The sequence below is a fragment of the Trachurus trachurus genome (assembly GCF_905171665.1).
Source record: "Trachurus trachurus genome assembly, chromosome: 8".
Taxonomy (NCBI): Eukaryota; Metazoa; Chordata; class Actinopteri; order Carangiformes; family Carangidae; genus Trachurus; species Trachurus trachurus.
This window is the reverse complement of record NC_139905.1, coordinates 15,099,383-15,114,328: the sequence shown is the minus strand read 5'-3', so window position 1 is coordinate 15,114,328 and position 14,946 is coordinate 15,099,383. Positions and strand designations below refer to the sequence as shown.

Sequence of the window (14,946 nt, the reverse complement as noted above, 5' to 3'; positions counted from 1 at the left end):
GTAGTTTCCTTTTCATGAATCACACAATGTTTCCAAGCAGTTGTGTTTTTAACCACACACCAGACAAGTCTTCCCGAATTTTTGCTTCACACAACAGTGGCAGTCACACTCCGACAACATGCAGGCCTACGTGCCCAGGCAGGTGGACTAAACAGCCACATAGTGACTCATGGGTTTCGGAGAAATATGTCTGCCAGTGACCGATCAGTTATTCAGATTACGTAATCACTGTGTATATCTAAGATGATTCCCCCACATGTACGCATGGTTCAGTCTTGCACAAACTTACAGCACTGAATTGGCTGGCAGGAGGAAGAGTCTTTATACTCACAAGTAATTTCATGTTAGACTGTGAGCTCAGTGTAAAATGATGTATCATCACGAGGGAAAGTTTGGATATTTCGTCACAGGGTATACTTGTTTTATTGTGAGTAATACCCTGTTGTAATTTAATTGATTTGTCATTTTACCAAACAAATAATGCCCACAAGTCAGGACATGATTTGTTTATTTGGTTTGCCCCAGAATTTTGAAATTCTACTTTGTGGGTTCATGACCAATGTCTACATAGGTTAAAACTGTCTGAACTCTAATGTCCTTCTACAAACTTTCCCAGTTTCCCCTTTTGTTGAAAAAAGTGTGTTGTAATAACAAAAAAACGTAAAACAAAAAGTGAGCAAGTTCATCCATAGGTAAAGGGATCTCCTTTTGTGTTTAGTGTGAACGCTGGGTCATAGGGTCAAGTTAGTGTCCACGTGTGGAGGTAGAAGGCTTCAGGCAGAGAATTGAAAATGAAAATGAAAATGATGGAATATTCAAGCTTCACTGATAAAAATGTTCAACAACGGCTCATGTGCCAGAATTGTTCACGGACTCTGAATAGTATTTCTTATGTAATGCTAAGTGTTGGCTTACAAGTTTGTTGTTATAATTGCAGTTAAAATTCACTCACACTTCTCTGGACACCTGTATTGGTAGCACTGTAAAGGACATTGCTGTACAATTATTTCTTGAGGTTCAAGTAAGAGTGAATACATTATTTACTCATCATGCTTCAACAATTCCACTAAGACTGACTCACGACAATGATAATATTCTCTGGACATCAGACTCATGGTGACCGTCACACTGCAAAAGGTTTCATTAGATCCTGATGTCACTTCCAGGGTTAGCTCCTGCTTCACTTTCTTCTGTAAGTCCATGCATTTTTTCCATTCCTCCCTCTGAAAAAAACCCTGTTCCTCTTTGTTACTTTCCATTTCCCGAGGCAAATTGGGATCCATTTCAATACTTTGAAACATTCATGATTTAACAAAGATAAACATCAACTATTACATATGAGCAGAGAGAAAAAATCATCCCAGAAAAACTGGTCATGATGTTTAGCCTGCAAATGTCTAAGGCTTCTGGGAAATGGTGTTCGCTGAAGGCCGTTTGCGTTGAACAATGGTGTGACTTAAAACTTTTTTTTCGTTGTTGCTCTTTCAAACAGATGTTTTCCTCACTGTCCCTTGAGCAAATTCGGTAATGCTTATTCACTGTCTCACATGGTCATTGGTGAAATGTGAATAGCTGTACTGATGAATGGAAAATGATGGGAATTACCACTGGGCCGTGGCTGGGTCACATCAAAACAAAGATGGTAAAGACGAGGAGGTGGACATGCATCACGGGATAGATACCGGGATACTCATATGGGAGATGTGTGGGCAAGAGGGCAGAGGAGGTGGGAGTCAAAGGATGTGGGTCATTGCCACAGCACCCACCAGTTCCCACAATGAGACCCTCTTTTTATGCCTTACCGGGCACTTCCTTTTAAGAGTATTCCTGGCCTTGCAAGTCTGTAATTTAGGGGATGGAGGTTCGGACCATTCCTAAGCCCCTTTTGGCGTTTGTAGTGGGTAATGTACACAGAGGGGCTGCTTACATTGCACTTCTTTGACAATTTTGCCGTCTTTCAACAAATTAAAACCAAATGTTGATACAATAATCCAGATCTTAACTGGCAAGTAAAAACCCCGTTCTAAAGTGAGAATTGTAGTGTAGGAAATAACTCAGAACGGTCATGCTGTGAGGTCATTTGAAATATGCCCAGGAGCTGGGGGGCATGGCTTACAATCTGAGCATAGCCCACCACATCACTCAGCATCTCGGTGTAAAGGAAGCTGACTGTTTGGACAGGGGGCGGCAGGCTTTGCCCAGAAGAAGGCGTCCGCTGTTTCTCGGATGCTTTTGCTTTTTGGTAAACTGCAGTATTAGACGGAAGCATATTTCCACCGGTTTCGTCTTGGATGTGTCACTTCCCTTCAAGTGTCTTAATTGCAGTCCCACACCCAACATCTGTGTTGTTGTTTTTATTACTACGTCTTTTGTGTCTGGCAACTTCCACTTTCCACTCACGACTCATGCTGGCTTGCAAAATTTCTAACATTGTGGAAATTTCCTTATCGAACGGATGACATTCTGACTCCGAGGTTAAGACGGTGGAATGTCCAAATTTCCCTTCAGCAAAAAGACGCAGGAGAGTTTAGTCATTATAGATATGACATTAAACCGGGTGTCCCATTTTCCTTTCTGCTCCCTCTCTCTCTCTCTCCCAGCCTGTTTTTACACAGACATCAGAGACCTGTGGAAAAGTAACCAGGCAAAAATGCTCAACTGTGGAAAAGAGTGGAAATATTTGCCAGAGTGGCCAGAAGACCAACAGTCGGTGGCCAAATATGATGTCAGGGAGCGAGGCAGCCACAGCAGATACAAACCCCCCTCCCCATTACACCACCTCTCTTTCTCTCTTTCTCTCTCGTCCTCTTCATTATTCATCATCAGCTCTAATCATCAAACACAACCATGCCCTCACTGTGATCTCTCCCATTGATGCCAAAATCAACACGGGAGGCCACAAACCAAGAGATCCTGAGATCCACAGTTTCCTGAGGTGGTGTTACAGTGGTGAACATTCCAGCAGGGCAGCTATCTATTTTTATTCAGTAGCAAGGGACACGAAATAACTAAAGAATCGGACTAATAGCATAATGTTCTTTCACAGAAGGGTGGAGGGGTTTGGGTAGCTTACGCTGGGGGAAAAGCTGCCAGATTGGATCTATTAAGTTTAAGGAGATGATGTCACTTCTCTCTGACGCGCCACACCTCCTCCACTCATCCTTCATTCTTCCTCAGTGTTTTCATGATACAAAAATATTTAGTTACTGAAAGTGACTGTACACGCATTGGACTGAATTTAAACCACAGATAATTGTAGAGAGTGATCTGAGGATTACTAAGCAACACCCACACCAGACTATTCTCATTTGTGACTTAATGTTAGCACAATTATTTAAAGTAGCCTAGCTATAAGTGGTATTTAGATGCAACACTAGTTCTGAAGAAATACAGCTCTGGGGAACACCTATTGTAGCGGGAACTGCAACAGAGTTTATTGGTCTGTGCGGCCACCTTCGTCACCGTGATAGCGTCACACTGTGGAAATTATACAAGTCTGTCGCTGACATCAAAATGAATGCAGAGTTCATAGGTGGGTGTAGTCTGACCCATTGACATAGAGTACCCATTTAATAACAACTAGGTTCTCATGGGGTGAAATAAACATGTTTATGAGTGCCGTGGCTGTTGTGACCCACAATTGTACCTGGAATATTGTGAAATGTCTTTCTGTACATATGCAGCAGCAATGAGACAGTGTAAAACACAGCAAGCACCAGACAACAGTGTAACATCAGAAAGATGTTGTAGGGCATTTTTTCCCTGTTGGAAATAAAAGTGGGGTTGACACCAAAACCCAGTATTGGCTAATTTACATTATGACAAATAGGAGATGTTGGATTTTTGATGCCGTTGGTATGACACAAGTTGTAGTTACGTAACAACATACAGCTAACTATCAAGGTCAGCTGTTGTTAGTTCTCCTCTTGGAATTGACGTTGGCATTTTGTTCTGAAATTGATATTTATTTCCCAAACAAGATGTGTATGGGTTGTTCTTATTTATTATCTTATTATCACCCAAATTTGACAGGAAATAGACTACTTGTAGTCACAGTTAGCAACTAGCTGGTGAGCATAGTGGAATATTTAGCAGCTAAGAAAACAGATATACGTAATCCAGAGTTGGTGGAGACCAAAACAGAATTTATCAGGGAACCTAAAATGTGAATCAAAATGAATGGTAATGTTATTGTGTGATTGCTGGGCAGCTGAAGAAGCAACTGCTGGATGACAAGTTCACCATGGTGATATGTTCTCTGCCTCCATGCAGCAAAAAAAAAAAAAAAAAAAAAAAATACAGAAAGAAAGAAATCAGTTATTGAAGAAATGAAACACATAGGCCTACACCAACACACACTAAAGAAAGATAAAATCAAAAAGAAAAATAATGATCTGATAAGTAAATAAAGGGAAGGACAAAACTTGATTTCTTGTGTTGAAATTGTTGGATGTGTCCACAAGTGCTGTGAAATAGGCCTACTGAAAGAACTGTAACTGCTGCTATTTCTACAAAACTGAAGGACAGAGGTCAGATGGAGGTAATTTAAGATACATTCACCTTTCATTTTCATTAAGGGGATGACTGACATTTCGGCAATATGTTCCTTTTTGCTCTTCGGCAGAGATTGATATCATTCTCTTGCCTCAGTGGTGCATTCAGGTTAGCCTACCAGACATAACATGTTTAGTGAATTTTAAACTGCGCACATCCACAGTCCCCAGAGGTTTAATTACAAGAATAACGTTGCGATTTCCCAATCAGAGTAACCCACTGAATAGTTGTCTACTGATTTTGTGTGACCAGACTCCAAAAGATAAAACGATAAGGAAAAAGCTTAGACATAATGACATCATTTCCCTGGTTTTTACTAAGGAAGCTTCAGTTTTAGGTTTTAATTTAAGGTTATGAGTGAATCTGATTGTAATGTAGGAATGATATGGGGAAAGTTAAAGGTAAAAGTTGAGGTTTGGGGACAATTTGTGGGGGTGTGTAAGGAAGTGATTCAGTGAGCAGAGAGAACAAATCCATGTGTGTGTGTGTGTGTGTGTGTGTGTGTGTGTGTGTGTGTGTGTGTGTGCCTGGGGGCATGACCCCCATGTAATGATGTAAATAATCATCCGGCCTATGTGACGGGATTGTGACAGAGGGTGACGGGGCTTGTAGGTGGATGTGTAAACTTTTGGGAGCCCCTGACCTCCACAGTGCCGCTGCGCTCATTGGCTGAGAGCACTCTGGAGGGGGGCGGAGCCTGCTGCAGCCAGCAGGAATAAAAACGCGGCCGAGTCCTGACGGTGTTGGAAAACAGATCGAGGGGTGTTGTTAGGGTGTAGGCTTTCTTGCAACCTTGTGCATCTCGCAGTTTGACAAGTAGATCGTCTTTGATCCTCTTGTAGCTGGAGACCTTTAGATACACGGGACTGCTCAGCCGCAAGACCGCCTTATAGTATTTCTGTATATTCTTTAAAGCATAAGTAGCGTATTTTTTTTGTTCCCAAGATGACCTGGACGGTGAACAGTTGTTTTGTCACGCTGGCCATCCTGTTTCTGTGGCGAGTGGAAGAAATAGCAGAAGCTTGCAGCTGCTCCCCAGCGCATCCTCAGCAGGCGTTTTGCAGCGCAGATGTCGGTAAGTTGCATTCACTGACCAAAATGAATGACTATAACTTGTTTGATTGTTAAATGTCTGCGATCCATATCTTTATTCAGAGAAACTGTTAATGTCGAGGAGGGGGAAACTTTGCAAACTTGCCCCCACTCTTATGTTTACAATTACAGGGGGAGGGAGGATGGAAATTTCTGTCTCCCAATCTTTCTTTCCACTGCCCTCCTCTCTTTTTCTCTGATCATCTGTTGATATTCCTCAATCTTGATATGTAGCCACATAGTCCTACTTCATTCCTACTTGTTTTTTAAGAAAATATATAGGCTAGTTAATCCGTCTTTCTGATCTGTAGTTTAATATTGGTAGCCTACCAAAAGGAACCTTTGATCAGTTTTTAGATGAATGGTGAAGTTTCCCCTTAATAACCAGATATCAAATCACTATAGTCTCATCTGTGCCTGTTACTGATCAGGAAAACCAGAGTTTGGTCATCATTTGTGGAGTTTAACATCAAAACAGGTAGAATCTGTCCTATTTCCCACTCATTCTCATCCCAACCAAACTGTGAAATTGATGACTGGTGCACTTCCTCAGATCCCACTGAATGGCCATTTAGTTTAATCTTCCTCACAGGCCATGAAGATATTTTCCCTCTTATTTTCCCTATTACAAAACACTACTTGTTGCTGCCTTCAACATAGGCCTGAAGCTAACGAGAGTCTCAACAGTGACCAGCTTGTGTAGCTATTTAAATTGGGGTTTTGCTGAGGGTCTTTTTTCTCGGTTGAGAGCTGGCTGAGTGTGTGGCATGTCTACAGAAGCTGACTTATTCAAAGGTTTCTCTTTACCATTGGATTCCATGGCACTGGAGGATGAAGAAACCACATTATCCTGCTGGGGAGTTTACTGTAAAGGAAAATCAGATGTTTTTCTTTAACCTTCATTGAGATGCTTTTAAAGTTGACATATCTCAAACTCAACCATAGAAGATGGAGACAGGAAAGGAAACTAAAAAAATCCAGTGAGAATAGCTGCTATTTCTTGTGGCAATTACTTTTCTTACATTTACCACAGTACAAAGAGGAGCCTTGCAAATTAACTCTGGTTGCACTTGGTCACATGGTCAGGTATGAGGGCACAGGGCTCTGACTATTGTTAAAAGACTAGACTGAAAGTGCTGATACTCATCAGAACTTCCAGACTAATTCATTTCATCACAGTCTGCGAGGTCAGGTCCTAACATGACCTTAACCTCCCTCTGCTCCTGCTTCAGCACCATGGATAGACCCTCCCACCAACACTAACCAATAATAGTCAAGGAGCAAAGGACTTATTGAACCTAATCATACTGTTAAGTATTCTCCAGTATTCAACCCTTGTGAACAACTGCACAACATGCACAGATCTTACGATAAGAATCTTTGTGAATCATTGCCATTTAAAGTCACTGGGTGTTGGTACATTCAGAATAAGGGGCATTAGCCTATGCACCATCTCAGGTCCACCAGTGAAGCTGACTTATCTTGACCTTATGTCCTCTGAACTGTAGGCATTTGGCAATTATGTTACAATAAGGTAATTTGGATTAAACATTGTATTGCCATATAATTGCTATAGAATAAAACACTCCCTGACTGTCTCCACACAGTAAGACATTGTTTTGAGGAACCCTGCTTAGTGTGAAAGTATTACTTAAGTTGTGCACAAGGTAGGGTCAGTTGGTGCCTGAAGTCTACGGAAAATTACTCAAGAAGAAGAGTAGCTTGCTGTTTCTGTTTCAGTGACTCAGCCGCAGTTCTTTAAATCTTGGAAGTAGAGTCAATGTTTTTGTCACGTGCCAATATGTCAGTTTTGAGGATGATTCACTGATTTATTTTCTTTGTGTGAGGCACGGACGACAAGATATGAAGAAAATGAGAGGTGGAAACAAAGTCTTTGAAAGATACCACTGGAAAGTTTAAGTGGGCAGCAGAGCTGAACCATTAATCTAATCAATGCTGGCTGTAGTTTTAACATTATTTAACAAGACCCTTGCTCATTCTCTCTCCATTCCTGTAAACAAAAAGAAAATAACCAGGTCAGCTTCAGTTGTAAACATGTAGTTCCATTTATCTTGTCAAAACAGAAAGAGCAGGAACAAAAAAAGAAAAAAAAATCTTTCCTAATAAATCGAAATCCATCCCTTGGGTCTTTGGCTGAGGCATAGGAATGCCGCACACTCATATGCTGTGCTCATTATGCATTTGCAGTTTATTTCACAATTCTTGGTGATTACAGATCGTACCTGTTCTGCTTTTTGTAAAGAGGGGAAAGAGAATCATTGGAGACCTTGAAAAGAAAGCTGGCTTTTACGTGACTTCCGGTATAAACACAGCCCTGCAAGCTGTGTAAACAGAGCTGACATTAAAACCAGATTTCCCTCCTTTGAGCCAGACTGAGTGCAAGTTCTTGCAACAGCTGCTTTAAACTCCAGCATCACCGGTGAGAAGGCATTGGATCGATTTGTCCTGCAGGTTCATTTTACCGTGCAAAAATGACTTCTGCAACTCACCTCTTCAACTTTTGTACATCGGCACAAATGATTTTTTAGGGTGCCAGAAAGATATTTAGGTGTATAGTAAGATGGCGATGGCAATGGCTATGACGATTACAAAATAAAAAGAGAAAAAAAAACTGTATTTATTGGTATATCCTTGGAGTGGATCAGCAAAAAACTTGGTTTGAACTTGCAGTTTTTTCTCATTCAAAACCGGTCTTCGTCGTGGCTTCTCTGAGAGGAAAATGGATGTACAGGCCCTGCAATTACATGACATGCATTTGTTTTCTCCCCCATTTCTCTTTGTTTTTAAAGCACTCCCATGACCAAAATACTATATACAAAATAATGTGTTTATTGTTTGAGTAACTAGAAAATTAGATGGTTGCCGAGCAGTTCCCATGTTTGCGAAACTTTTTTTTTTTTCATAGGGCTCCGCCAGCCTTTTTCAGTAAGCATCGCAATGTCCTGTGAGAAGTATACAAAGTATATCAGGGCAGAAAATGAAGTTATATTTCTCAGGTACTTAAACTAGAATACACGCGCTTATTCTACCTTAAAGGAGCTATGCAAGTTTATTCTTTTACTCACCATGAGATGTCTCCAGTGGTGGAAAGCAACGTCAGTGTATCTTTTTTTTTTCTTTTAGCATTTTCTCTAGTATGCTAACCAGCTATCCCTGGGCCAATTTGCCACTTTCCAATAGCAACTCACTGTAGCCTCCAATCTGTCCTGAAGATGTAGTATTGCTCAGACTGTAGTTTATTAGCCTATCTGTTGTTTTGTAGGCCTAAACTCAACAATGGATAAAGCTCTTGTAAAGCAACAATGAACACATTCAGAGGCAGACAAAACTGTTATCCACTTTTAGCAATCACCGCGAGCACTTAACTGGAGTGAGCTTGGCTAAATGGAAGCATGTTTAGGACTTCTGCTATTCCTTTTCAAATTGTAAACAAGTCAAAAAAAATACACATAACCTTAATCTGCATCTTTTTTTGTAATTTGTTTGTTTTTAGCACATTGAATGAATTTTAAAAAGCTAACTCTAACAACCACAAAGCTGTGTCTAAAGCCATAGTGCTCAAATGATATATTATCGTTCACATAAGTTACATACTGTGCATATTTTCACCTGCCCTACTTTGCACCAGTGGAAGGAGAAGTGATCTGTGTGTGATTCCGCACACTCAGGCAAAGGGGATTACCACAAATCCACTTTGTAGCCAGAGAAGTCGGAGAGTTTTCTCAGCGCCCCTAACTCAGTGTGTATCAGAGTGTGTGAGGAATGTGTGATTTGTAAAGCAGAAACAGCTTGACTGGTGTAGATTATCACTGGGTGCAGTTTGTCTTGCTAAATCGTGACATGTAAATCGTTTGTCAGTATATCTGCTACTCGACAGCAGCTCCGAGCAGCACACAGAAAAACTCGCGGCCCTGCACAGCTGAGTGTTTTGCACATTTTCCTGGCTAAGAACTAACCCTCCCCACCCTCCCTCTTCCTCTTGTGCTCTCTATAACTCCTCCTCCCCCCTGTCAACTTGTATGTTTGTGACAGTATTTCAGTATTGCTTTGAAGGGCTGTCTGACACGGGACAATTGGCTGACGCTTGCCTCTGCAAAACAACTGCTGCTCGTGTCTGTTCCCTCCTCTGTTCCCCTTGTTTGCAGAATGCAGCCATCCTCATCCCTCCATCACTCGCTCCTTCTGTGCACACACACACTCTCCCTTTTTTTTCCTGTTTTCCTTTTGTTAAAGGTCGACTTTTTAGACCCTTAAAAGGAGATGTTCTCTGAGCCTCTATTGTCATTGAATTAGGGCGCATATGGCTTGCAGCTTCATACCTTCATCATATAAAAAGCAAATAAAGAAAGGCTTGATCTTATTTGGTAAGGGAGCAGGCTCGTGATAGTCTCAGGCTCTCAGTCAGTAGCTGCCACCTTAGGAAAGAGAGGACTGAACTGGGACTCCAGAGGGAACATCTGGTTAACATTAGCTCTGTCGCTAGTCTACTTCACTTAAAAGCTTGATTTTTGAATGGGATTTTGTAAACCTTATTCATGGTGTAGTCATGTGAATTTACAGTAATCGCTGTAACTCGCATGATACCAGTAATCCATAGGTATTTAACTATGAATGGCGCATGCTCTACTGTACTTCTGCTTTTGGATTCACATGAAAGAAGCACTGTTTGCAAAACACATGAGTCATTTTTTGTTGAACACTCAGTATTTGAGCTCAAAGGCTCATCCGTATGGCTCTGATAATGTTTTTCCACTTGAACTGTTATATATTTTTTCCCCCCATCCAAACCTCTCTGAATGTGGGAGCTGGAACTTAAGATCACGAGGAAGAAAGAAAGGGAGGGAGAAAGAGAAAGGCTGCAAATGAAGGAGAAGTTGATTTGCATGTCAGCACCTCTATCCAGACACAGAGGCAGGTCGGCAGAGAGGCCTGGGGGTGAGGGGAGCGTTTCTAGTTCAGCTTTTCAAAGATTGCTGACTGGCTTCCTCCCTTGTCGGCCCAGGAGCCTGGGAGCAGGCAGCACACATTCCTCCCTCTGATTGCAGCTGATGAAACACTCATGTGCCTCTCTGTCTTCCCAGCACCTGGCACATGCAAACTCCACAGATCCAAGCCGCAGCAATGTGTTGTGGCCAACTCCGGCATGCCAAACCTGGGCAGGGCTTAGATCAGACACAGACAAACCCAGAGAGAGTTCAGTTTTAACATGACAATGGTGTTTTTACTTTGAAACCCTGCCTTAAAACACAGCGAATGCTAATGTGGGTTGTTTTGTCTTTGTCCAGTTATCAGGGCAAAGGTGGTTGGACAGGAAGAGATTGACGTTGGCAACAACGTCTATGGAAACCCCATCAAAAAGATCAAGTATGACATCAAACAGATCAAGGTACCGAGTGTGAAGTTGTTTTTAATTCTCATTTTATGTTTGGATTTAAACCTAATTCCTGTATAAATCTGATTTTTATCCTCTCTGTTTGAAATTTTCAGATGTTCAAAGGTCCCAATGAGAACATTGAGGCCATCTACACCGCTTCCTCTTCTGCAGTGTGTGGAGTGACTCTGGAGCACGGCAAGGAGTATCTTATCACAGGTACAATGCAGCCAAATTAGCAAACACACATTATGAAATACCTACGGTTTCGTCACATTGGTTGTTTACATAATCTCATTACGTCTACTTGGCTCTCCCTCCCCTGCAGGAAGACTGGAGACTGACGGGAAGATGCATGTCACACTTTGCCAATTAATTGAGCCCTGGGATACCCTGACTGACACCCAGAGGAAGAGCCTGGTTCAGCGCTACGAAACTGGCTGTGATTGCAAGGTAGAAAAGCTGAAGGATAGTCAGTAGTTAAACGAGATTTCGCCACAAGCTAGTGGAACTATAATCTAAAAGATTGCTTCTTGTAAGCTAACCCCCCACCCCTGATCTCTTCTCTGCTCCTCAGATCACTCACTGCACCTCAATCCCCTGCATGATCAGCAGCCCGGCCGAGTGCCTGTGGACGGACTGGGTGATTGAGAAGACGGTCAACGGAGAGCAGGCCAAACACTTTGCTTGCATCAAGAGGAGTGATGACTCTTGTGCCTGGTATAGAGGTGCTGCGCCACCCAAAAAGGATTTCCTGGACATCGAAGACCCATAACTTCACCACTGTCCTATAGTCTGTGGATGTCTGCAGTTGAAATATACTAAGATATAAATACCAAAAAAAAAAATACAAAAAATAAATACAGAAGTCAAATTCTTATTTTGTTTTCTTCTTATCAAAAAAGCTGCAGGGTGTGCGTGCTATGTGGTGAGGTTGGGAAAAAAAAGAGATTTGTTATATGTTTTAGTTGCAGGACTCATTATGTTTTTATTCATCAGTCTTTTGAATTCAGCACCTTCTGAGGCTTCTACCCCCAAATCTAAAGCACTTCCTCATAAACCACTTCTCCCTCAGCTGAGATAAAGGGATAACCATCAGAATTCAGTGTTAACTCCTCACAGTACTTTAGTTTCTGCGCTAGTGAAAGCTATTGTTTGACATGAGCTATAATTCTATAATGAAACTCAAAAGTGTAACAATTCTGTGAATCTGTGTGTTGTTAAGTAACATTAGCTGGCAGTCGGCATCCTGATTTGTGGCAGCAGAGCTACCACAAGGAATTAATGCCTCCTCTTGCCTGTCCTGCTTCATATTCTTTCTTGTGCTGAGTATGCAAATCTTTTCACTTTTTTTTTTAAAGGTGTGGCAAACCTGTCTTTGAGTTAAAAACAAGTGGCACGTCAAAGGTCATTTTTCTGATGCCAGCCTGCGCACACAGTCAGTGCTTTGTAATTGTTGTCTTTAAATAATCCTGAATAGACAAGAATGCACTTTGAACACAATGGTCACAGCAGTCATAATGTCTCTAATGAAAAAATGTCTGAAAAAGAGGATTGAATCCTCCATTTTGTACTTTGTATTTTTTTATATTACAGTTCTTCTCTTTATAATGCTTTAGTAAGTGTAAGAGCATATTTTATTTAAGGAAGTTGTATGATTCATCATAATTATTGAAAAAAATGCCCTCATTTTGATACTTTTTATGACAACTGACACATTTGGTTTGTACAAAGACCTAGTGTTTCAACAGTATTAGCAAACACACACATTTTACATGCATTAAAGGTCAAATTGTAGTCCGGATTGTTAACTGATTGGCTCATCCTTTGTGTCAGTGAATTAGAACAATACATTTTAACCAACTATCAATTTGTTGCAAGAGCAATGGGAATGACCTTAAAGTGTTGAACAGATGTCATGTGACTTATGAAAATGAATATGAGAGTGTAAAAAAATTCTTCATTTGAAACTGTAGTCAAGTATAATGTCTTGTGCTGGTTTCACATGAGACTTTTGAGATAAGATGATTTTTGCATGCATGTCCAACTGACACAATACTGTACATTTGACTATTATATTAAATGCCAAACCCTGATTTGATTTGCCTTGCTGTTTTTTGTTTTTTACAAAAAGAAAAAGAAAGAAAAAAAGCTCAATATGTGCAGACTCCAGCAGCACTTGTGAATGACTTAAATCCATAAAAGACTCAGAGTGCAGCAGCAGAAACACTCGCATTTGCCAGTGTTAGTCTGAATAGAGACACATGGTACAGGACGAACAAGACCTCATCTTGTTAAAGGGAGGTGTGGTATATTGATGTGTTGATGAAAAGAAGGGATCACCGCCGACACGTCTTCACTTGTGTTCAAAAAGGAGTTTATTAACAAGAAGAAGAACAGTGTACAAAAATGCCGAATCCTAGAGCATCTCTGTTGCCAATGTGAGATCTCTCTCCTTATGGCTCAAACCCATAGCTTTATGCTTTCTAACTCCAAAACTCCACCTTCTCCAAACATAAAGATATGGCTTTCCATATTAGGCAATAATTGTTTGTCATTAACATTCCACGTTTCCTGTAAATCTAATCAATTCTATTTCTGTTTAACATACACAGTTCATGTTCCACATTCATGAACATGAGGCAGGATCTAACCTATGTCATTTTACGACTTTGCATCATCTTCCAGATGAAGCTAATCAACTTAGTTAAGATTCTCACAGGAAACATGTGATTAACAGAACACACATTTTCCCAAGATACATTTCACAAGGGTGACTCTTCTCTGTCTCATCTATCACTGTTACTAAACACCTTATGGAACATCTTTATATAGGCCTATCTGTAATACATGGTGATGATATAAGATATTAGAGCAAAAAGATAGATATTAGATATGATCTGATTATGAAAAAGATTTTATTCTGTGGGTAATGGGGGCGGGACTAGATAAGCTTTTGCTTCTCCCGCTTTCCCTTTCGGCCATGTGTATTGTATTATTTGAACTAAGATGAAGTGTGATGATGATTATTTAAATTGACATGCCCGAAATAAACAAATTGATTGATTGATTTATTGATACATTTCACAAGGGTGACTCTTCTCTGTCTCATCTATCACTGTTACTAAACACCTTATGGAACATCTTTATATATCTGTAATACATGGTGATGATATAAGATATTAGAGCAAAAAGTTCAGGTGGATAATACACTACAGAGGCAAAAGTCATGCAACAGAGTAGCCTAATGTATCAGGTCATGTGCCCCAGTTTGTAATTACAGAGACTTTACAGAGGCAAGGACAGTCTTAAACCGCGATCTGCTGCCGACTAGTGGAGACAATAACATGTGACATTCACTTACATTCCTTCACGGGCCTATCCATGTGAACAGATGTGCAGATATCAGACCTGACACTCTCAGGATGGGACAATATGAAATGATGTTGAGTTACAGTAAACAGCAGTGCAAGACATTGCATTTATTAAAATCTGTTCGACGTGGAGGTGCTTGCTTAACAACCAACATTTATATTTCCTTCGATGGCACTCCAGCTGGAATTACAAGCCTGCATAGGAAAGGCTATGGGACATGGATGAATCTGCTTACATTCTACTAAGATTGAATATTTGCTAAAAATCAGCACCGATGGGGAAATGACACGAATTGTTTTCATCTCTCAAATTATTTTCACACATGTAAACAATGGCATCTTTTTTTTTTTTAACACGCTAATGCTGGATTATCATGTATAAAATGCCATTTCAGTGCTCGTTGTTGGTACATTAACAATTATTAATATGTACCGTGTCAATTACATCAATGGTAAACAGCGATGGCTGGAAGTCACGTGTGGTTCTCTTCCAACAGCCCTACGTCAGTCGCAACGCTGATTGGCTGAACCCTT

The 14,946-nt window shown here is 40.7% G+C and overlaps 1 protein-coding gene across 1 annotated transcript; it reads left to right on the top strand.

Annotated features, from left to right (window-relative positions):
• Window positions 1-5,307: 5,307 nt before the first annotated feature.
• Window positions 5,308-11,918, top strand: timp2b (TIMP metallopeptidase inhibitor 2b). Its single transcript, XM_083977603.1, has 5 exons — window positions 5,308-5,629; window positions 10,953-11,053; window positions 11,155-11,257; window positions 11,367-11,491; window positions 11,616-11,918. The coding sequence occupies exons 1-5, from the start codon at window positions 5,500-5,502 to the stop codon at window positions 11,811-11,813; spliced, it is 657 nt and encodes a 218-aa protein (XP_083833729.1). The 5' UTR covers window positions 5,308-5,499; the 3' UTR covers window positions 11,814-11,918.
• The last annotated feature ends 3,028 nt before the right edge of the window (window positions 11,919-14,946 follow it).

What these genes read in the sequence shown, in the direction of transcription:
- timp2b (XM_083977603.1), top strand. Translation starts at nt 5,500, where the DNA reads ATGACCTGGACGGTGAACAGTTGTTTTGTCACGCTGGCCATCCTGTTT. An exon ending in ATGACATCAAACAGATCAAG is followed by an intron (nt 11,054 to 11,154) that starts GTACCGAGTGTG and finishes TGAAATTTTCAG; the next exon opens with ATGTTCAAAGGTCCCAATGA. An exon ending in CAAGGAGTATCTTATCACAG is followed by an intron (nt 11,258 to 11,366) that starts GTACAATGCAGC and finishes CCTCCCCTGCAG; the next exon opens with GAAGACTGGAGACTGACGGG.